We start from the raw sequence: 24,040 nt of genomic DNA on the forward strand, positions 1-24,040 counted from the left end.
TGGCGACCCCAGTCCAGAGAGCCAGGAATAACGGCCAAGAGGATTCGTCACACTGGCCATGTCATCATCATCTTCATTTCCTGTTTCTGTCTTCCCAGGTCAGGTTGTGAACCAAGGACCTCCATTGCTGCCTGGCCATGTGTCACCTCGTAATCTGCAGGCCTTTGGGCTGAGCAGCGCTTGCTTGGTAGGGAAAGGCCCATTGTGGCTGTAGTTTGGTTTGGTTAAGGAGTGTTTGCAAGATTGTAATTGTATGTATTTCATTTTTGAAATGTTTAGCCAAATTGTTGATGGTTTTCATTAATTCCTGGATTTTCCATTTTCCAGTGTTATACTTCTTTTCTTGGTCCCTCCAAAAGCGGAGAATCGAGGTTCCACTGTATTAAACAGTATTCTTACATACCATATATATGAGACTAAGCTGTGCACCCTTTAGCAGATAATTAAAAAATAGAGAATCGGCTTTAAGTTGTGTTTTATTTGCAAGAAATTATTCCTTTGTAATGATGTAAGTGGTATGTTCCGAGCTGTCACTGGGGAAATGGCGTGGAATGACATTAGTAGACGAATAAGTTTGAGTGGTGTCTTTAAAAGTAGGAAAGATTACAATATGAAGATAAAGTTGGAATTCAAGAGGACAAATTGGGGCAAATATTCATTTATAGGAAGGAGAGTTAGGGATTGGAATAACTTACCAAGGGAGATGTTTGATAAATTTCCAGTTTCTTTGCAATCATTTAAGAAAAGGCTAGGAAAACAACAGATAGGGAATCTACCACCTGGGCGACTGCCCTAAATGCAGATCAGTAATGATTGATTATAAAACAGTCTCAGCTCTCAATACTCTGCTATGCTAGTATGAGTTCACAAATAGCAGAAGCAGACAACCTCAAGCAATGTACTTCAAAACTAAATAAAATATAAGTTTGTTTTAAGAAACACGTCTTTATCTTCAGATGTTGTTCGGTAGGCAACTGCTTGTTCAGTGTTGTCATGCCGTTTGCTTACCATCCCCAGATATTTGTAATCGGCTAGTTTTGCCTATATGTTGTAATGAGTGTGGTGTCTGGTATTAGATATATAGGAATGTGTTGTGCAAAACACCCAGTAACTACGACATTGAAGCCTTGGATTTTGAGCGTAATTTGTTTAGCAAATGTGCTTGTAATCCAAAGCACTCGTACATCAAAGCAAATTTTTCCATAAGAAATGATTGAAACACAGATGATGCGTTCCACAACCCAAAAATATGTATTGATATAAAATGATCCACACGAGATTCAACTTCCCTACATCTTCTAGAACACATGGCCGTTGCTTTGATACTCATCATTCTTTCTGCTGCCTCCAGACCCTTTAGTTCTTCCCTTTTGTTTAATACTATGCAAATAGTTAATGTAGACTTGGTGTAAAATTTTTCTATATCGGGCACACGCACATCTTGTTCGTACTTCTCAATTTCCTTCTTAACCTCTACCGTATACATCTCTATTGTACTACCTTCCTGTTCAACCCTTCTCTTCACTGGGCCCATTGCTGTTGTAAAATTACTAAATGATGGTCATGCATTATTTAACTTTTAGAATGCCACTTACAATCTAGTCGTACTTCAAAAGAATGACCAAAATTGCTAAATAGGATCTAATCATATCGTCAGATTTCTTAACTTAGCGTTCTACTTAGAAGGCAGATGAGATTGTATCGGTGTCACGACCAACTAGATAGTTCAAGCTAACTTTTCTTTGACCGTATTGGTTGTTCCAAAGACCATAGACATAAACAAATTAATACTCTTTGATTCTGTGCACATTGAATGTAAACAAACAATAGCATCCACAAGTATTGAACGTTACAAAGAAATTCTGAGTTATTTGCTGGAATCTGATGAAGAAAATGATAGTGAGCTCTCAGAATTGAATGGTAATGTATTGATTGTGTATCCATGTGAAAATAGTGATATTGACAACAACAGTGATAGTGATAAAATGTATTTTAAATTTTTTTTACAAGTTGCTTTATGTCACACCGACAGAGATAGGTCTTATGGCGATGTTGGGACAGGAGAGGGCTAGGAATGGGAAGGAAGAACTGTGGTCTTAATTAAGGACCAGCCCCAGCATTTGCCTGGTGTGAAAATGGGAATCCATGGAAAACTATCTTCAGGGCTGCCGGCAGTGGGGTTCGAACCCACTGTGTCCCGAATACTGGATACTGGCTGCATTTAAGTTACTGCAGCTATCGATCTCGGTAAAATGTATTTAGTCCTTACTTATTATGTTCAGAACAATTAAACCTGAGGAGACAACTTACAAATTTTGAAAATTTAGGATTTTGTAAAAAGGTTTTCTGTTTCCGAAATGTTCAAAGGCGCATACTTTTGGTAGAACAAACCTTCTGCTTCAAAACAAAAATAACAGGCAGGTACATCAAATATATCTCAGGTTATTTGAAAAAATACCCTGCATTTTCAGCCAAAATAGATCGGCAATTTATCTATGGGAATCTACAAGAGAGCTTGGCACTCCAAGGGTTAAGCATGCACATGATTACAATGTTATATTATACAGTATACAGTAAGCTGTGCAGTGAAGATTTGTGGCAGAACTTCGGGGGGAGTGGAGGAAAAGGAGACACTTGGGTTGAATGAAATGGTGAAGGAGGTTTTAAACAAAAGAAGAATGCATGGCAAGAATGGAATAGAGATAGGAAAAAAGAAAGTAAGATTAAGTATAAGGAAAGTAAAAGTAAGTGTTAAAAACTGGTAAATGAGGAAAAGCAAAAATGTTTGGAGAGATTCACACGAGAGTTGGAAAAGGATGTAAATGGTGGAAAAAGGATGTTGTATGGATTGATAAAAAATCTACATGAAACAAGTGAAGGATGAGAGTGAAAATGTAATAACAGACCCAGAGGAGGTAAAAAATAGCTGGAAGGACTATTTCGATAAACTCCTGAATGTGACAAATAATATGAGGATGATCCAGAAATGGAGAGTGATATTGCAATGGGAGAGTTGGAAATGGCTGTTAAACAAATGAAAACTGGAAAAGCGGCAGGGATGGATGCAATATGTGTGGAATGATAAAGTCAGCAGGACCTATTGGTCTACATTGCTTATATAGGCTGCTATGATGTGCAGAATGTGGAGGAAAAGCAAATACAGTAAAATACCCAGTATAACAAAATTTTGGGGACCTCAGAAATTAATTTGTTATAGTGAAATTTTGTTATACTGAAAGAAGTCAATTCTTAAGAACTCACCTGTTGCTAAACCTGTTGAAGAATCTACGTTATTATAACTTGAATTTACACATAAAAAACCTTAGTAGTGTATTTATTAAATGAGAGGAAATTTAGGATACATATATTTTCATGAAGTAATGATATAAAGTACAGGTACTTGCAAGAAGTTTTCAGCAACTCAAATTTTACATTATTGCCTCGGCTTTATTTTTTTGAAAAAGTCTGATTTTCTTCTGAACACTCCAGACACAAATGAATATTCAAGGTAGTCAGCAACCACTGCACTTGAATTTAACACAGATTCTGGCATATCACTTCGTGACAGAAAATCCTGACTACGTGGCATGTTTGTTGCCTGCACAAACTCTCTTGAACACTTAGAGGCACATCTTCCTCGTCCACCTCATCATCACGCGGATTCCTATCACTTATAATATCTGCCACAATATCTTCTTCAGTAATTTCCTTTTCCACTAACACATCAAGGTCCACGTTGACATAATCAGTAAGATTTACACTTGTTGGCACATCCAACTTTTCACACAATGCTTCCAGTTCTCCTCTGTTTCTGCATCCAACTCTTCAATTTCTGCTATGTTGTCTTCTCCATAACCCACTCTAGCTTCTCTAAAGCAGTTCCTGATTACCTCTTCTTTCAGTGTTCCCATGCAGCACTGAACATCTGCATTGCTTCCAATAAGTTGACATTAATGTCTCTCTCTGAGGCAATGTTATATAGCATACGCTGGACTACACGAGCTTGGTAATGCCGCATCACCAAGTGAATTATCCCCTGATCCAGTAGCTGCAGAACTGAGGTAGTATTTGGAGGCAAAAATAAAACTTTCACATGCTCCAAATGTCGAGGTACACAATTGTGATAGGAGCAATTGTCTAAGATGAGAAAAATTATCCTCTTTTCGGCCTTCATCCAATGTTCCAGGCACAGCAACCACTCTTTGAAGATCACTGATATCATCCATGCCTTGTTGTTGTGCCTATATTCACAGGGCAGATGTTGTACTCCCTTGAAGCACCTTGACTTCCCAAACTTCCCAATTACGAGAAGCTTCAGTTTATCCGTCGCTGTGGAGTTGGTGCACAAAAGAGTCGTTATCCGTTCTTTTGAGCTTTACCCTCAAAACACTTATTTCCCTTGAATGCAAGGGTTTTGTTCGGCATTAATTTTTAATATAATGCAGTCTCGTCTGCATTATAAATATCCGTCGGCGAATATTCTTTCAAGGCAGCTGATAGTGTCTCCATCCGCCATGAAGATTTAACTTCCTTTGCGACACTGTTTGCTTCACCATTTACAACCTTGTGGGAAATGCCATATCTTTCCTGGAACCTATGATGCCAACCAGTACTCCCCATAAATTCCAGAAAAATAAGCGAATGTGCAAAGGATCACGAACGCTCACACAACAGTGGACCATTGACAGGAAAGTTTCTGGTCCGCATTTCGACAAACCATGTATAAATGGCTTTGTCCACCTCCTCATAGTCTGCTGTCTTCATCTTCTTTTGTTGTGGGCCAAGGGCATCAGCATCAATATTCTGCTCTGTCTTACTTTTCTGTTTTAGAAAAGTAGATAGTGTTGAAGGGCTGATTCCATATTTCTTTGCTATTTCTCCTCTTTTCCCCTCCTTTCTTCACTTCATAAGTATATCACATTTTTCTTTTAAACAAAACTACTTTTGCTTCTTTTGATCCATATTGGCGAAAGAAACTGGCACACTGATACACACATTGCTTCATGAACAAAAGATAAACAACAAATGTGTCATTAGACGTGAATAAACGAAATGCAGTACTTAAGGTAGAGATGTAAAACCGTAATGTTCATTGGTTGATTATAAATGTGGCGTTCCTACCCAACCAATAGCGTTACTTCTTACATATTGATTACATTGAAATCAATATCCTGCTCGACCAATTGGGTACATGTATGGAAAATGGCTACCTGAACCATATCCTGTAAACGCGAATACTGTAATCCAATGATATAGATGTTGATTCCCATAGGGAATCTGAAATATTTGTTCCGAATGAGTAAATTTATAATACCAGTGTAAATGGTCCGTTATTGGACATTATAAATTTTCCACCTAACTCATTCCTGGTTACCAGCTTTTCGCCCCCATGTGCTGGGCTGGGCTCATCAGTTGGTACCTAGCACACCTACTGCCCCCTTTATGCCGGGCTCAGCTCGCCGGAGAGCAAGGGTCTCAGTGGTGGACCGTTCGCTATTGGCTGTGCAGAAATTTTTAAAGGCAGGGATAGATGAAGGACTAGCGACAAATGAAAGGAGACTAAATTAGGTTTACACATTTATTAAACTAACACTCTTTTAAAGAAAACAATTAAATTAACAAAATCTGGGTTGGATTCTTGAAAAACATCTTCTCCTCGTGCTTTCATTCGTGAGGGATCTCGCTCAAATAAATTTTCAATGATTGTTCTTTTCTGCAATAATAAATATAGAAACCATTAACTTACTGAAAAATTGATTGGAAAACAAAATAATATCTAATATCCTTCTCTTATGATGATAATCCAATTATTAAAATTAAAATCTTCCCTCCTGGGTTTCAATTATTTTCCAAGAAAATGACTATTTTCTCCTCCTTATTTAAATTATTGAAAATTATTTAATTCATTAATTTATGATTAGCAAGTCTTCCCTAGACTTTCCTTTCAACAATTACTTCGTTTATATAATTATTGATTGAATAAACTTCTTCTAATAACTTTTACTTGAACTTATATCATCTTAACTTTTGCTCAATTTTATGCAGAAAGTGACTGTACAACATCTAACAATTAAATCTCGTGACATCAGTCCACGGACGTTGCCTTCTCTTATTCACTTTGAGTTAGTAAATTAGGCCCTAATCAACCTTAAATTACGATAACATCTTCTAAAGATTCAAAATTGATCCAATTACGGACACGCGAAATAATACAAGTCGGTCAAAACTTTGACGCACATAATGAAAATTACCTTCACAAATTCGTACATGAAATATTCCAAAAACACAGAATAGGATCAAATCTCACATCACACATTCACACAGGGGTACACGGCGTTATTATAACATTAATTACACGAACACTAACCCATTATTATTAATTTTAGGATTTTACTGCGAATTAGGGAAATCATTCTCCAGATGACACTATCACACACATCCCAGGTATCAATTCAGAGTGTGATAGAATTAAGGTTATCACTTATACAAAGAAATTAACTATACAACGATGTTCAAGGAGTATTTTAAACAGAAATCATCCTAATTTAGCGAATAGAATAATTGTAACACAGGTCAAAATAATAGAATACGCGCTAACGGTACATGAGTTGCGGCATTTATTTTTATTCATCATAATGTCGTGGCTCTCAATTATTCTGCACTGAAACTCGAAGAAATCATGTCCAGTGACACATCTCTTCCCAAAATTGACTCTAATGGGTGCATAAATTATTACTCAAAATATAATGCCCATCTGCAAGTCATACTCAAATTCATAGCGCAAAAATATACCTATAATTCGTCGATACTCCGTCCGGAGAATTTGCCATGTTCCAGGCTTACTTTACATAAAGTGAGCACACGATAATACTTTCCAAAAATAACTAACATTAAACTCATGACCTTATTAAATCATTTTAGCCCGTAATTAGCTTTAATTATTTTTACTCATTATTATTATTATTATTATATTCCTGACCGTGCATAATCTCATTCGTAAAGTTGTCGTGTGAAGTTATTCGGATGACTCTAAATAAATTCGAACCCATAAACATGTCGTACAATCATAGAATGAAATTCTACACGAAGAAAAACACTAGAACACTGTCCTAATTTGTTTTAAATAACTTTCAAATTATTTCAAAACTAATCAAAATTAACGCGGGGTTCATTTAATTTTTATCTCACCTGTCTTCTAAATTCTTAGGACAGTTAAGGTCTCTCTCGATGACTCACATTCATTTCTAACTAATAGAGCAAACACACACTCATTCCAAGGGTTCTAACTACCTCTCACCAAAGAAAGAAGAATGAAAAATCAAACTACTGCAAAACTAATAGAAATCCAAAGGAATAAGTAAGGCTACGTTTACAGATATTTACAAAGATAGAAAGCAATTGAATTCTTAAAGAATACTCATGTGACTGGTGTGAACTGGATTGTGGCTGATGACCTAGCACGTGGTCACATCACCTTCCATCGAACGAAGTCTCGCCCATGTCCGATGCCTTACATGTTTAGTGACTCATGGAGGCGTTGACGATGTACAGGAACTTGCAGTATTCTTCGTGGAGCTGGATAACCATCTTGCCGTAAACTCGAACTCAGGACCTTTCTTCTTTCAAGTTCTTGTAGAAAGCTGAAACTAACAAAAAGTCTTAGAAATAGCCCAGGATTCACTCTCGACGCTTTATAATTTGGCTGAAGACACTTATCTTAGAACAACCCTAAATTAATCGTAGTGAAATTTTTCGAGTGTCTGAATTGCTGTTTATATAGTCCTCGATGCCTTCTCCAATGTAAAGTCTTCCGATGAAGCAAACGACGTCCAGTCTCTTCGGTTGCTGCAGTCAGAGTAATGCTCAAATTTAGCGTTCAGAAGTATAAAACCCTCTACCAAATTTTCCTCTGGAATTACCATTAATTTCCTGTCGTAAGACATAGGTGTGTCTCTTAATTACATCTAATTGGTGGATTTGTTGAATTCCAGTGAAGGTTGTCACTTTTATTGGCTGCTCCAGTTTTACGTCACTTGACTTTCCATTTATTGATCGATTGAGATCTGCCTGCTCGCCGTGTCACGTGGTACGCACACATGTGTCTGAAGGCCACATAACAGGAATTCCAGCCTGCTCCCTCGTGCTCTCTGTAGGTCGGGAAAACCGGTTCGCGAAGTGACTAGCTCGTACTGGCACGAAATACGGAGTCTCACCCTCTTGCCGATTAAAATAATGTCCCAACACACTGATGAAATAAATCATTTTCTTTCTAATAAAATATTACCACTTTTGAAGGGGACACTACCAAGATGCTGGCTAGCGCATACCGTGGAGGCCACTGCGTAGGCTGATTGTTGCCACCGACAGTGCCAGTGCACTATGAGAGATTTGTCTCATTATCAAAAACTGTTGCCTGCTTGGCCATCAGATGATATATCTATATCAATTTTTGATAATGAGACAAATTCTCTCACAGTCCATTGGCACTGCCGATGGCTACAATTAGCCTACGCAATGGCCTCCACGGTATGCATGCACTAGCCAGCATCTTGGTAGGTGTGCTAGGTACCAACTGATGAGCCCAGCCTAACACATGGGGGCGAAACGCTGGCAACCAGGAATGAGTTCGCTGGAAAATTTATAATGTCCAATAATGGACCATTTATATTGGTATCACTGTAATTCAATCCGCGCATCGCAATATTCGAAGATACCGGTATTTTTATGAATAGAAAATTGGCTTTAATTTGCTTCTCATGTATAAGAAATTAAACCTAAATACAGCAGAACCTCGATAATTCGAAATCGGTTTTTCCAAAATCTCACCGAATTCGAAGAAGATCTTGTTCCCTGAAACATGAGGTACGGTTTTGCATGTTGTTTCAATTATTTAATTCAAATTATGGATAATTCATAATTCAAAGAACAATGTCAGTCCCACTATGGAAATTCAGCCATTTAATTCAAAACTGCCATTACATTTTAAGTTTCAGAGTAACTTAAATTCGAAATTTATGTGTGTCATGATAGAACGCATCTTCTGGAACGTACACGGTAGCTTTCCGCACTTTCACTCACTTCGGCGTGTCTGCAGTGTGCTTCATATTTGCTAGGTTTGAGTGAAATCGTAATTCTTTTGTATTCAGTGTTTTAAGGAACACCACAATATCACATAGCAGGCAGTGTGCAGAGAAGCAAAATCCACGAATACTGGCGAAGCCGACAGTTGGCGGAAAAACGTGGCTCATATAATCAATTCGTAGGCACCGAACGATATTGTCAATGCCGATTAAACTGCATTGTTTCTTTTAATGTTGAGCTCAAACAGACTTATGATTTTAAAGGAGAGAGGTGCCAGCTGGGAAATCATACAAGGAGTTATTGTACTGTGTTGCAATGCACACAGAAGCGAGAGACGATGTTTTAAGGGCTTCAGGCCCTTTCCGTTTAAGTACAGGGCATATAAAATGCATACAGTACAGTAATCCAGTAATAAAACACTTGCGCACGAGTGCCAGCTTAGATTTCTCCTCGTCTTTGAATCGTGCTTTGTTTTTCTTTTGTTGCATGAGGTTATGTTTGTCAGTGAGTTGTCCCGAGTGCATTATCTAAATACTGTAAGTGCACCTTGTTAGATACATTTTGGAAATAGCTTTTGCCATGACATTTGAAAGGTTTAAACTGTGAATCAAGGTCGATTGCATGCAATAACGGGCCTTAGAATATTTTGTGATGTGGCAAGGTTTGGCATTTCTGAATTACGAGTTGACGGTTAATTCGAAGTCTGGTTTTTGCGTCCCAACGCCTTCGAATTGATGAGGCTTTACTGTAATGACTTTCAGTACCGGTTCACCAAAACCGATTAAGATAATCTTCACGTGCTGTTGGGTAGGTGACCCGCTCATCAGAATTGTGATGCGTTTGCTTACTTTCTCCTGATTTGTAATCGACGTGTTGTATAGAGTGTGCCGTCTGGTATTAGCTGTATAGAGACATGTTGTGCAAAATACCCGGCGATTAAAACAGCATGAATTTCAATTATATTTTGAAGAAAAAGGCTACATTTTAATTCTTTATACTGAAAGTTTGAAATTCATTAGAATGAAATGTTTTAACACATGTTAAATAGGGAGAAGGGAAGGGGCCTTTTGTTGTAGCATCATATACAACCATTAACCTGGCTCAAGGGAGACAGGGACACCTTCCTTGTCCTCCACTTGAGTAATTCTTGCCTGGCGTGTCCACTTCACGGGGGTGGGCATCCTACACTCCAATAGGCCGGAGTGTTAGGATGGCTGAGTTCAGACAGGGACCCAGTCCCGTGGGGTATATCATGCAACCCGTGCCCAGGGTTATAGGGGAAGACCTCAACAGCTGCGAAGGCGGAGATGATGATTCGGTATGGCAGAGCTGGCGAAAGAAGCAACCCATCCTCTGGGGTAGTACAGATAGATCCCACTGCCTTGTGGGATGTGGAGGGATCCTCAAAGGCTAAGGGAGTAAACCTCGAAAGAAAATCCTCCTTCACATTAGATCCAGTGAGCCAGTAAAGTAGTAATTGTTTGATTGCTTTCAATGTACGGACAAGCCTTGGATCGAACATACCAGAAAAAGACTCCACTTCTGGCACTTCAGGAACTAATGATGACCCTAAGAAGGCTGATGCCTATCCTGAAAAAGCAAGAAGATATACCGATTAAAGACATAACAACCGATATAGACCTTACCAAGAAGCCAAACTGAGATTAGGAACCCTGAGTATAATTACACTGACCAACAAGTGTGAAGAGATAGTCAACCTGATGGAAAGGAGGAAGATTCATATATTAGGAATGAGTGGGACAAAATGGAAGGGGATGAAATCAAAAAACTGAGGGAAGATTACAAGCTATACTGGCTTGGTAACAAGAAGGAAACAATGAATGGTGTTGGATTTGTGCTACGTAAAGATATTGAAGCAATAACAGATATTACATATATAAATGAAGAATGATCAAAGCCGAAGTAAAATTTGGCTGTAACAGTCTCACAATAATCCAAATATATGCTCTGCTGACAGGATGTAATGATGACAAAAAGCAAGAGTTCCTTGAGAATTTGGAGGGCCATGTACAAGTGGATAATATTATGACAGTAGGGGATCTAAATGCCCAAGTTGGAGTAGATAGAACAGGCTATGAAGAGGTAATAGGGCCCTTTGAATATGAGGGAAGGAATGCTGAAGGCGAGAATGTCCTAGATCTCAGTGCCAGAAATGATAACAAAAAACACCTTCTTCAAGAAACAAGACAGCCATAAAATAACTAGATACAGCTGGGATGGAAGAACTAAAACATTGATTATGTAATAACAGATAGAAAAATTGGAGAAGGCTTGAGAGATGTAAAAGTTATCCCCAGTGAATGTTTAGACAGTAATCACAGGCTACTAATAGCTGACTTGTAATATAAGGTTGTGCAAACACCAAGTACACAGAAAATACCAAGGAAAAAATAATTGGAAATTGAAAGATGAGGCAAATAAAAAAGCTTTTCAGGTGTTAGTAATGGAAAAGGTACCAAAGAATAAAACACAAAGTGCACAAGAGGAATGGAACCTGTTTAAAGCAATATTAGTGAGTTGTGCAACAGAAGTATAAGGCAAAAAAAGAGGAGAAAGAAAGAAGAAAGAGACCAGTTGGTGGAGTGAAAAAGTAAGAGAAGCTATTAAAGACTGAAATATGGCAAAGAAACATAAAGATGTTAAGAAACAAAAACAAATGTAAAATGTCTTACCACAAGATAACCAAAAAATTGCCTTCCTTGAACAGATATATAGAAATAAGAAATTATTAGTGAAGAGAATTGTGAAGGAAGAGGAGGATAAGAGTTGGGAGATGTTCACACAAAAACTAGAGGAGAACTCAAAAGGGGATCAAAAGATGTTGTATGGAATATTGAAGAGTGGGAGAACAGACAATGGGGATATTAAAGCAATTGAAACAGAGGGTGGAATCCTAATCTGGAATATAGGAAACATCAGAAAAGAAATGGGAAAATATCTCGACAAGTTGTTAAATGGCAATGAAGAAGAGAAGCACGAAAACAATGAACTTATCTAACATGGAGAAGAAGAAAGACCAGTTACATGGTCAGAAACAGAAAATGCCCTGAAGCTTATGATAGGAGGAAAGTCACCAGGAGTAGATGGATTATCTGCAGATATAATCAAAGCAGCAGGTATACAAGATCATCATTGGCTACATGGAAAACTGGGAGTAATCTGGAGAGAAAATAAGATTCCAGATGAATGGAAAAAAAGGATTGATCATACCAGTATTCAAGAAAGGAAGCAGAAGAAAGTGTACAAACTACAGAGGAATACCCTGATACCACACTGCCTCAAGATATTGGAAAACATCATAATGAAAAGATTAAGAACAAGGATAGAACATCACTTTGAAGAAGAACAACACGGCTTCAGAGGCAACAGTGGAACAATAGACCTAATTTTTGCCGTTAGACAACTAACGGAAAAGTACTGGGAAAAAGGGAAAGAGCTGATAGTAGTGTTTATAGATATAGAAAAAGCCTATGACATTGTTCCAAGGAGCAAAATATGGGAATGTCTGCATAAACTAGGGGCTCCAAGTTCTCTAATTCGTAAGATCCAATTGATATGAAAACTGTGAAAGTAGTGTACAAATAGGGAATGGTAGATCTGAATGGTTCCAAACAAAGGGAGGTGTAAAACAAGGCAGTGCACTATCTGCACTACTTTTCCTTGCACTCATGGATGTAATCATTAAAGAAATTAAAGCTGCAGAACCTGGAGATTTGAATGTATTAGTGTTTGCAGATGATGTTGCCATTTGGGCAGAAACAGAGCAAGAAGTCCAAAGGAAATTAGATTGCTGGGTCAACAAATTTAAAGAATATAAGTGAACTGTGAGTAAGAAGAAAACAGTAGCAATGAAATTGAGTAGAACACCCAGCGAATGTGACCTCAAACTTCATGGAGAGAGAAATGAATGTGTAGAAAGCTTCAGCTATCTTAGGCATATTGTATCGAACCAGGGGAGTGTTAAATTGGAAATCCAGAACAGAGTGACAAAAGGTTCCACGTTCTTCTACCAGGTACAAAATCTAGCGTGGGACAAAGCAGTTCCCGTAAAAGCCAAACAAACAATGTTCAAATCTTACCTCCTGCCAATCATGACATATGTGTTGGAGACCTGTGTGTTTTTGAAAAGAAACATCAGCAAATTGCAAGCATGTGAAATGAAATTTTTACGATCTGTTATGCAAAAAACAAGGAGACAGAATTAGAAATGAGTGCATTAGTGACCTGTACAATAGAAGAAAGACTACGCATTGCACGGTTGAAATGGTTTGGGCATGTGCAAAGGAAGGCAGAGACTAGAACCCCCAGACAATACTTGGAAGGAGACCTTTTGGACATCCCAGAAGAAGGTGGCTGGACCAAATAAATGCAGACCTTACTGAGAAAGGAACAACACTGCAGGATGTGAAAGTAGAGAAACTCAGTATTGACAGGAACCGATGGAGGCATATTGTCCACAAAAGTCCTACCCGGCCCGCTGGAAGGATACCCAGATGATGATGATGATGATGATGATGATGGAAGGGGCCTAAAAATACTTTCGTTATTCTGAACATTTTGTTAAGCTGGTGTTCATTACAGTGACATTGTACTGTACCTGATGATTGGTGTAAAGGTATAATAATACCAGTATTTAAGAAAGGTGACAGGAAGGTATGTGACAATTATCGACGAATTATACTGTTGTAATACCAATATAAATGGTCCGTTATTGGACATTATAAATTTTCCAGCTAACTCATTCCTGGTTGCCAGCATTTCGCCCTCGTGTGCTAGGTTGGGCTCATCAGTTGGTACCTAGCACACCTACCAAGACGCTGGATAGTACATACCGTGGAGACAGATATTTCAGATTCCCTATGGGAATCAACATCTATATCATTATACTGTTGTCACAAGTAGCCAAAATATTGGAGAGAATATTAGAAAGGAGGATGAGAGAAAGGGGTGGAAAGAAATTTAGAAGAAGAGCAGTATGTACACTGACTTAGCAAATGTCATGGAATAGTCACCTAATAGCGTATGGGGCCTCCTCTGGCCCTACGAACTGCAGTGAGACGCCGTGGAAGAGAATCGAGAAGTCCCTGGTAGTCCTCTGGACGCAGCTGACACCAAATCGTTTGCAGAGCGGCCGCCAATGCTGGTCTGTTCGTGGGTGCAGGATCCATGGCACGGAGCCTACGTTCCAGGACATCCCAGATATGCTCGATAGGGTTCATATTGGGGCTCCTGGGTGGCCACGGCAGTCGTTGGATCTCCGCTGCGTGTTCCTGGAACCATTCCCAGGCGACGTGGGAGCGATGTTGCAGTGCGTTATTATCTTGAAACACCGCAGAACTGTCTGGGCGCTGGAAGGCCAAAAATGGGTGGAGATGGTCTCCGAGCAGCTCAACATACCGCGTACCATTCAAAGTCTCTTCCAGAACAACTAGGGGCCCGTTCCATACCAGGAAAATGCACCCCGGACCATAACAGAGACACCAGCGCCCTGGACCACAGGCGGGATCCATCTTATCATATGGTCTGCGCCATACACGGTGCCTCCCATCGGCATGGTGCAGTTGAAATGGTGATTCGTCCGACCATATCACGTTACGCCATTGTTCCAGTGTCATCCCTGGTGATTGGCGACAAATGCGCGTCGTCGTGCCCGATGACGTTGGGTTAACAGTGGCACCCGTGTGCGGCGCTGGCTCCCATACCCCATAGAACCCATGTTCCTACGAATTGTCCACTGGGAGACGTGTCTAGCACAGCCTGTGTTGAATTGAGCCGTGATTTGTTGCACGGTTGCCTGTGTGTCACTATTGACAATCCGTCTCAGATGTCACCGGTCACGGTCATCGAGGCTGGCTGGACGGCCGGTCGTTCTTCTGTTGTGGACGGTGACACTCACATTCAACCATTCACGGTACACCCTGGACATGGTTGATCGTGTGAAGCCGAATTCCCGCACCACTTCCGAAATCACAGTTCCCATCCATCAGTCACCAACCACCATACCCCGTTCGAACGGTGTCAGCTCACGACGACGTTCCATGTTACACCTGTCACATGTACAGCCACTGTTCACAAGGTCTCCTATACAACTGCTGCTGGCACGGGGGGTGTGTGGTACGCAGACAACACACCTGCGCATCAGTGCTCCACTATCCCATGACATTTGCTCAGTCAGTGTATTTTGACAGGTTAGGTCAACTATAGACCCTATATTTACCATGAGATTATGAATGAAAAAACTGTGGGAATATGGAAAAGATGTGGCATTGGTATTCCTTGATCTAGAGAAAGCATATGATAGTGTTAATAGTGAAAAGGTGTGGGAAAACCTGAAAAGAAATGGATGTTGAAGGCAATCAAGGGAACTAGTGAAAGCAGTGTTTAAGAATTGTTCCAGTTGTGTTCAGACTCCAGTGGGAACAGGCTGGTTTAGAAACCAAACTGGACTAAGACAGGGAAGTGTATTGTCTCCTTTGCTAGTTGTTTTTTACGTCGCACCGACACAGATAGGTCTTACGGTGATGATGGGACAGGAAAGGGCTAGGAGTGGGAAGGAAGCAGCCGTGGCCTTAATTAAGGTACAGCCCCAGCATTTGCCTGGTGTGAAAATGGGAAACCACGGAAAACCATTTTCAGGGCTGCCAACAGTGGGGTTCGAACCTCCTATCTCCCGAATACTGGATACTGGGAATATGAAAGTACTGTTGTTTTCGGATGGCATAGTGTTCTGGGGAGTCAATAGTACAGAAGTGCATATCCAACTAGAGGCTTTAAATGACAATATTGAGAAATATGGTATGAAAATCAGTATGGAAAAGAGCAAAACACTGTGGATGACAAGAGGAGAAAGAGAATGAAAAGCAATCGTTAGTGTCAGGGATACAAAACCTTCAGGTTGTTGAATACTTCAGATATTTGGGAAGTGAAATAATGCAAGATGGCAGGTTGGATAAGGAGATCAGCAGAAGGGTACAAGTGTGAAATACATTCTACCAGAATGTAAGGAACCTGGTGTGGAACAGGGAAGTTCCTATGAAATGTAAACAGATAATGTATGAGATGTCATATACCCCTGTATTAATGTATGAATCAGAGACTTTGAATTTGACAGCAAGAAATGAGAGTAAAATTTAGGCCAGTGAGATGAAGTTTCTAAGTAGTATAGTAGGGAAGTCAAGGAGAGACAGTGTAAGAAATGTTGAGATCAGAAAAGAGATAGAGGTAGAAAAACTGAGTGAAAGGATGGAGAAGAATAAATTGTGATGGTTTGGACATATTATAAGGATGGAGGAGGGAAGGCTACCAAAACAGGTGTTGGAGGCTAAGATAGAAGGAAAAAGAGCAAGAGGGAGGCCCAGAGCAAGATGGATGGACTCTGTCAAGTACAGTATAAGAAAAAGAGGACTGGACTGGAATACAGTTACTGAAGAGGAGTGGTGGAAGGAGAGGCAAAGGTGGAAAAGTGCCATCAACACCCCAACTTGACAGGAGCTGGACAAGGAGAAATGAAAGTGATGGTGTTGATGATGAATGTGCAGTTCAATGGATGTTGACTATATGAGCGAGGCACGCTAACTGAACTTGACTTTGGCAGAAGATTACCCACAATCCTACTGCATGAGGTAAATGGTTGACTCAGTTGTGTTTACGTAGCACTAAGCCTACTGATCAGTCCTACTCATTGTGCAAACTTTGCTCGTTTATCAAGGTATAATTAATTTAAAATTTTGCTCGTCCTGCAGAGCTCTCACAAACCAAGTGGCTCGCAATCCAAGGTTTTACTGTATTTGTTTTTGAAAATAACGTTTTCTTTTGTCAGTCACAAGTACAGTTTTCTCAGAGATTGGACTTTCTTCCTGCTGCGTAGTTTCCAGTGTATTCTGCATCTTCAATAACACTAAGCTTTTCTTTAGCCGTGAACAAGCAATTACAAGAAATTGTAGCGGTACTAAATACGTGGTTCGTACTTCACTCTAATGTGCTACTGACACCACACAGACAATGTTATATAGTATAACAGGATCCATTGTCTGAAGCGAAGTAGTAACAACCTTATATCAAATAATGTGCACACCCAAGTTTTTCTTTGCTAAATTCTGGAAAAATATGTGCAGAGTATTTGCGTATATACAGTACATTATATTAATATACTCTAAGCACCATTATTGCCTCTGACAGTAGAGAATACTAACAATATTGATGTTTGAGTGGAAAAAATGTTAATTTGATTTCAAAGAAAAAATCCACTATGGATAGGTGCCCTAATACACAAAGGTTCAGCCTACTGATTAATCTATGAAGACAATAGAAATTAAAATACATTTAATTAATTACATTATAATTTTAAGAACATTGCAATATTCATTATTTTGGGGCAGCTAGCCCTGATGGATTCTATTTACAGTATTACCCCTCTTTTACACTTTTCAAGGTACCAAGGAATACTGGTGTAAAAGGGGGGAAAGTGAAAATCGTGGAAATTACCTTGTACAGGTATATATAAAAATGCTCTGGAAAAGGAGGTAAATGTTACACAAATGCATATTATTAATTTATAGAGTATTTCAATCTAAATCGATTTACTGTACTTACCTTAAATAAAGTTCCATATAAGTTAATTACTGTACTGTATTAACTGCTGACTACACTGCCTTTGTAATTCTGCTCATCCTTTGCTCAGGAGAAGGTTACCGGTAGGTGGTTAAAAATTTGTGTAATATATTCTTTTTATATACAGTAGTTACTTTTTTTAGAATGGCTATAGAATTATCTAAGATGCAATATTTTCTCTGAATAAAACATTTTAATTGCTACTATTGTATCTGTATTTACAACATGAACACAAATTTATTCCAGACGGAAAACTACACAATCACTGCTTCCTACCGAAATACCCATAGTCCAGGATCGATCTCTGTTTAAACTTCTTGTTTCTTATGACCTCTATTTGTTTTTGAAGGTCATAAAGGTTATGAAAATTATTTTCACCCCCCTCTACAGATGACAGATACCTGCGTAAAACATCCACTGCTGCACTTACATCAGCACTGGTAGGCATCATTTCACTGTCTTCCTTTGCTTCGTCACTGTCACTGGTGCGAGACTCGGCTGCTATTTGCTCAGCAACCAATTCCTCCATACTTCTTTCCTCTGAAGTGATCACAGAATCATCTGCCTGAAGAAAATCTTCAGTAGTGCAGTCTGATTGCAACATTCTCCATACATCAGGTAGCAGTTCTTCTTCTTCTTCTTCTTGCAGCTGAGATTCAGGTATCCTGCTTTCAAGAAACAATTTGAGATGGTAGTCTGCTTCACGGCTTTCCAAGACTTTGCAATGAAGTGAAGCGCATCCAGGATTGAAACTTTAAATGATGATGGATCCTTTCCAGCATGCATAAGGAATAAAATTCGCTGCACCAGGTTCTTCCTATAAAGTGACTTAAAGGAGTGAATAACCCCTAAATCCATAGGTTGTAGCTTGCTTGTGCAGTTAGCAGGCAGAAATTCTAACGGTACATTCCTCAAATTAACATCCACGGTATATACAGGACAACGGTCGATGAAAAGGATCTTCCTATTTCGCGCACTCACTTTTGAATCCAGAGCAATTAACTGCTGTTGGAAAAGATCTGAGGTCATCCAAGCTTTATGGTTGGCATCACAAGCAGTAGGTAATGATCGCACATTCTTGAAGCAGCGAGGCTTTTTAGATTTCCCTATCACATATGGGTGGAGCTTCTCAGAGCCATCAGCATTCGCTCCCAACATCACTGTGAGCCTCATCTTGCTGTTTTTCCCACCATGGTATTTATCTCCTTTGAATGCCAAAGTCTTGCTGGGCAACACACTGAAAAACAGTCCAGTTTCATCTAGGTTAAAAATGTTCCTGGGTTCGTAATCCTTGGTCAGCTCCTGCAATCTTCTAAAGAGCCATTCTCCCAAAGTTTCATCACTAACTGCATTAGGTTCCCCACAAACAGTTTTATAGGTTAGGTTATACCTTTTCCTAAATTGGTCGATCCAGCCATTCGATGCGTTGAAATTTTCAATGCCAGGATTGTTTGCCACTTTAAGTGTCTTTTCCCTTAAGAGCACACCATCAGTTGGAATGCCTGCGGCTCATGAAGTTCAAACCAACTTTTTACAATTTTTTCCATTTTCTCGTATTTGCAGTGTGACACATACTTCCGTTTCTTGGAGTTTGGTTCGCATTCTGAAGCACTTGATGTAATGCTTCCTCTGTTTTTCACAGTTGTATTCAGCATGGATACAGGAAGCGGCAGTTCGCATGCCAATGAAACACTTGTTCTGCAGTGCGAATCAACCTCTTCTAATATTCAAACTTTCTCATCCATAGTGAAAGTTTTTCTTTCTGTCTTTTTTTCATTATTAGCAGGAAAACAGTAAAGCAATAACAAAGAAGGATTAACAAATATACACAACGGGAAAGGAAGTTCGCAAGTGTAAAACAATAACCGTGAAATAACAAACTTGGGTAAGACAAACACTGAATCATTTGATAACATCTCCTTCTTGTGGCTTATACTCTACTTAGCAGTAAAGCAAACACCTGATGTCTTCTTCTTCTTCTTATTCTCCTCCTCCTCCTCCTTTGCAGTTTTGTTGGGCTGGATGGTGGTGGATTTTAATGAGATCCCTGACCTCATTGGGTCCTTTATCTCAATTTTAACATGGAGCCCTTTTGGGCATAGACTGTTTGGTAAGTTTTTGGTAAAAATTCCGGTATTTCGGAGGGTAAGAAGAGACGATAGTGGAGCAATTGAAATATGGTGGTGGCTTAGTATGAGACCTTCGGCATGGAGGGTGGGAGGGTGCTAACTATGAGGGATGCTTCAATTGGTGTTCGGGCATGCAGTGTTACTGTGCGGGGGGGGGGGGGCGATGGGGTTAAGTGGAACTGGTTAGCAGTGCGAGAAGGGTTTTGAGTAGTTCAGTGGTGGGGATGGTTGGCAAAAGGGATGAGGTTGAGTGCTAATAGCGACGGGATTTGTTGTTGCGATTGTTGTGGAAGCCGGAGGTGCTTGCTTGCAATATAGTGGGCTTTGATAGCTTTTTTGATGAATGGACAACCGGGATATGACCAGATACTGTGTGTGCGGTAATATACAGGTTTTTGATTTCTATTGGGTGTTTGTTTACTTGCATTCAAAAGTCATAGGATTATGGTGGAAAGTTTGTGTGTATGTGAGATTTAGAGAGTTAATTCAACTCGTTGTCGGATTTGAAAATTAGGTTTAGGACGTTGTGGAAAACACCTGATATCAAAGAATGCGCTGCGTTAGTTAAGCGGAAGTTCAATACTGAGAGTTCTAAGAGTTATTATAGACCATGGCTGTTTGATTTGGTCGTCATGCCATGGTTATTCAAAGTGTTTTAGGTTAGTTGCAACGCCATTTTGCCTCAATTTTTTTCCTCTCGAACGGCTTGTCGTGGCGTAAATGGCAGGAAGCATAAAATGTCGCAAACATAAATTTGAGGATTTTAATACATTGTGAGCATAGGAAATCTCAGGGGACCAACAAAAAATATTGTAAAATATAGGAAAACGTAAAAGCCGGGAATGCAAATGTGGGGTAATACTGTATTTGAATTACTCTAATTTATACAGATGATTTTGTAGAATTTGGAGGGAATCTTTCAAAATCACAGTTGACATGTCTTGTAGAACATTACTAGTTGAACAGAAACCATTTGAAAATATTAACGGAGAAATTTGTGATTGTGTTTTGTACTTCTGTCCCAAGTCACAAAAGCAAGGTTCACAGTGCGTCTTCTTTTCTGTATCAATTTCTGTGGACTGTTTTTTATCTTGCTCGTATCTGACTGTTGGATCAATAATAATGCCTTTGTTGGACTTCCTATCGATGATTACAATGTCCGCTTTTCTTAATTGAATCTTCAGTCGATGTACTTCTTCATATACTTCAAATTCTTTTATATTCCTAAAGCAATCAACTATCCTTCCTGGGAGTATGGTGCCTGTTGTTTCTTAAGAGCTCCCCTCTCGTGAGTGATGTGATTACTGCAGACATGTGTGCTTGAGAATTTAAGTTTTGTTTTATTTTATTTTGTTTTTGACCTGTTCGTAGAAAAGAACTTTAATACAATAATACTGAACAGTTATGGACAGTATGGCGAGTGTTACGTGCACCTTAAACGTGTATCAAATACAGTTTAGTTATAAATTCATTTTTTGAGTGATACAAATACTGGTATTAAAAATTCTTCACGTAATGATCGCACGCTACGATTTTTGAAAACTTTTGGCATTAAAAGTGTTACAATTATGTGTTGAAATTCAATATATTTTTTTCACGAAACCTGAAGGATAATCGTGAGATGGTACATGTTAGGACTGTAGGCAGGGCGTGGTAGAACTTTCCCCCTATAATTTCCTTCTTGTTGAACTGAGCGGAGCGAGTATTATTGTGTTGAAGAATAATCTTTTTAGGACATTTACTGCATATTGCACAGTGGATCTTGTGAAGTTTTGGATATAATGGTGAGCATTTGTTTTCTTGAAATTCAATAAATCGAACCAGAAGATGGTACCCATGCTGTCAGTCATGCGTTTCCTTCTTAAAAAAACTGATTGTTTTCACAGATGACTGTGATAATCTTGTCCACTGTGTCCCATTCTTACTCTATAGCTGTCTGTTGTGCTGATAGTATGTTTGAAATCTGCTGCAGTGTATTATTTAACATTATTCTAAAATTTTGTAATGCTGAGTTGTATGGACAAAGCAGGATAATATTTAGGATATTTTAAGTTTGAAAAACACATGGCCACCTGACAAGTATTCTACCCCTGGTCCTCAATTTAGACAAACTTCTTTGATGGGAAGATAAACAGCTGTCAACTACAACCAAAAAATGGACAGATATATTTTCTTTAAGGTTTTATTTTACTACAAACATGCTCTTAAAATAGCAGCAAAATTAAGAATTATAGGTATACGAGGGAGTTGGACATGTGGTTAGGGGCGCGCAGCTGTGAGCTTGCATTCAGGAATGAGTAGGTTTGAACCCCACTGTCAACAGTCCTGAAGATGGTCTTTCATGGTTTCCCATTTTCACACCAGTCAAATGCTGGGGTTGTACCTTAACTAAGGTCACAGCCACTTCCTTACCACTCCTAAGCCTTTCCTATACCATCATCGCCATAAGACCTGTGTCGGTAAGACCCTAAGCAACTTGTAAAAAAAAAAAAAAAAAAAAAAAAAAAAACCCTAAAAAAGAAAACAATTGTGAATTATTGAATTTTTGAGTGAAAAGTTGCTGTGCATAGAAACTCTAGATGAGCTTATTTACCAGGTTAGAAAGATTTTATTTAACAATACCTTCTCCTGCTACTGCCACTCACCATTCATTATTTTGAACTGATGTTTGTCTTATGATATTTTTCTGGAGTTTTCCTCCTAAGTTTGAATGGTTTTAACATTTGGTTCCTTAAAATAATAGCAGAGTTGACTAAGAACAATTTCTGAACTGTAGAATAACATAAATTTTGAAAATAAATGATTTGAGTAATATTTGTCCTACAGAGTCCCTGAATCAGCCCTGGAAGCTCTTACAAACATGGCTACTCATCCTGATACCCATAAATATCCAGCTACTTGTCTGCAACTGATGGGACGATTACTTCCTCTACATGAGATCATCCAGCGAGCGGGTGATGATCAGGTGATGTCACAGTACATATTGTTTTTATTCTGTTTGATATTTACGTACACATGTTGTTCAAATGAAAAATGAAAATATGCATAAGGCTTTACGCTGCTTTGCTATACTGTATTCCATTTCAGTTTAACATTTCTAAAGGCCTACAAATGGGATGAATGTTGTGATAGTTGATAGCATTCCTCTCTGTTTGATTCCGATTCCAAGAAGATGGGGTAATACTTTTTACCAAGACATAGAAATTTCAGCTGTAACCAAACATTCCTCTGAAACAAACCAAGAAATTTTGTTTGGTAAAATGAACATTCAACGGCTGCACCAGGTTAGCAGTAGTTGTCATCTTCATTTCTTCTTCTTCTTCTTCTTCTTCTTCTTCTACTTCTACTTCTTCTTCTTCTTCTTCTTCTTCTTCTTCTTCTTCCTCTTCCTCTTCAATTTTGGCCATTTAAGGACCACAGAAATTAACCCTGTGCATTCATCTTAATCCTTCTTTTCTTGACTTCCAATAGTTCTTCATCCTTTCACTTTGCTGTTTCCTCCTCTCTTGTGTCCAGATGTTATTAATACCTTTCCTCTTTTCCTTCACCTGGAAACCCTTGATATTTTGTATCAACCTTCTGAAAGTTGTTCTGTTGTGTATTACATCGTCTGTTATTCCAGTCTCAGTCATATCTTTTTTTATACCTTGGATGGTTGCCATTCTTGCTCTTCTAAACATGGTTAAACACTTGATTTGTCAATCTACTGTTATCCATCCTCATTATGTGACCAAACCATTTAATTGTCCTCATCCTGATCGTGTCTAACAGCCTTTCATTTTCTTCATTCTTGTATAGATCTTTATTCCTCCTATGTATAAACTCTCCTTCCTTTGTTTTCAATGCTCCCCAAATTTTCCTCAATATTTTCCTTTCTTTTTTCTCTCTCTCTTCTATTTCACCAGCTTTCATAGAGAACATGCATTCTGAGGCATACAGACTCTCCGGTTTGATTACTGTGTTGTAGTGTTTGATTTTAGTTTTCCTTGAGAGATTCTTCTTATTGTAGGTATCTTTAGTGAGTTGGTATGCTACAGTAGTTCCAGTTTTCTTGCTCTTGATCTGTTTGCTTCCTTATTGAATCCATTAACCTGAATTATTTCACCTAGGTATTTAAATTCATTAACGTTGTTGATTTTCCCTACTCTGTTTTATGCACCGTGGGTGAATCCCTAATATTTGTGTAACCAGCTTCCAGT

At 38.9% G+C, this 24,040-nt stretch overlaps 1 protein-coding gene across 1 annotated transcript in view; it reads left to right on the forward strand.

The window, feature by feature from the left end:
* Nucleotides 1-24,040, forward strand: part of cdm (importin-13-like protein cdm) — a 168,834-nt gene that overhangs the window by 44,051 nt on the left and 100,743 nt on the right. The window contains exon 6 of the mRNA XM_068228660.1: nucleotides 22,668-22,806. Coding sequence (XP_068084761.1) covers nucleotides 22,668-22,806 — 139 coding nt within the window. The remainder of the gene's footprint in view (nucleotides 1-22,667; nucleotides 22,807-24,040) is intronic.

The sequence above is a fragment of the Anabrus simplex genome, chromosome 1 (genome assembly GCF_040414725.1).
Source record: "Anabrus simplex isolate iqAnaSimp1 chromosome 1, ASM4041472v1, whole genome shotgun sequence".
In the NCBI taxonomy this organism is placed as follows: domain Eukaryota; kingdom Metazoa; phylum Arthropoda; class Insecta; order Orthoptera; family Tettigoniidae; genus Anabrus; species Anabrus simplex.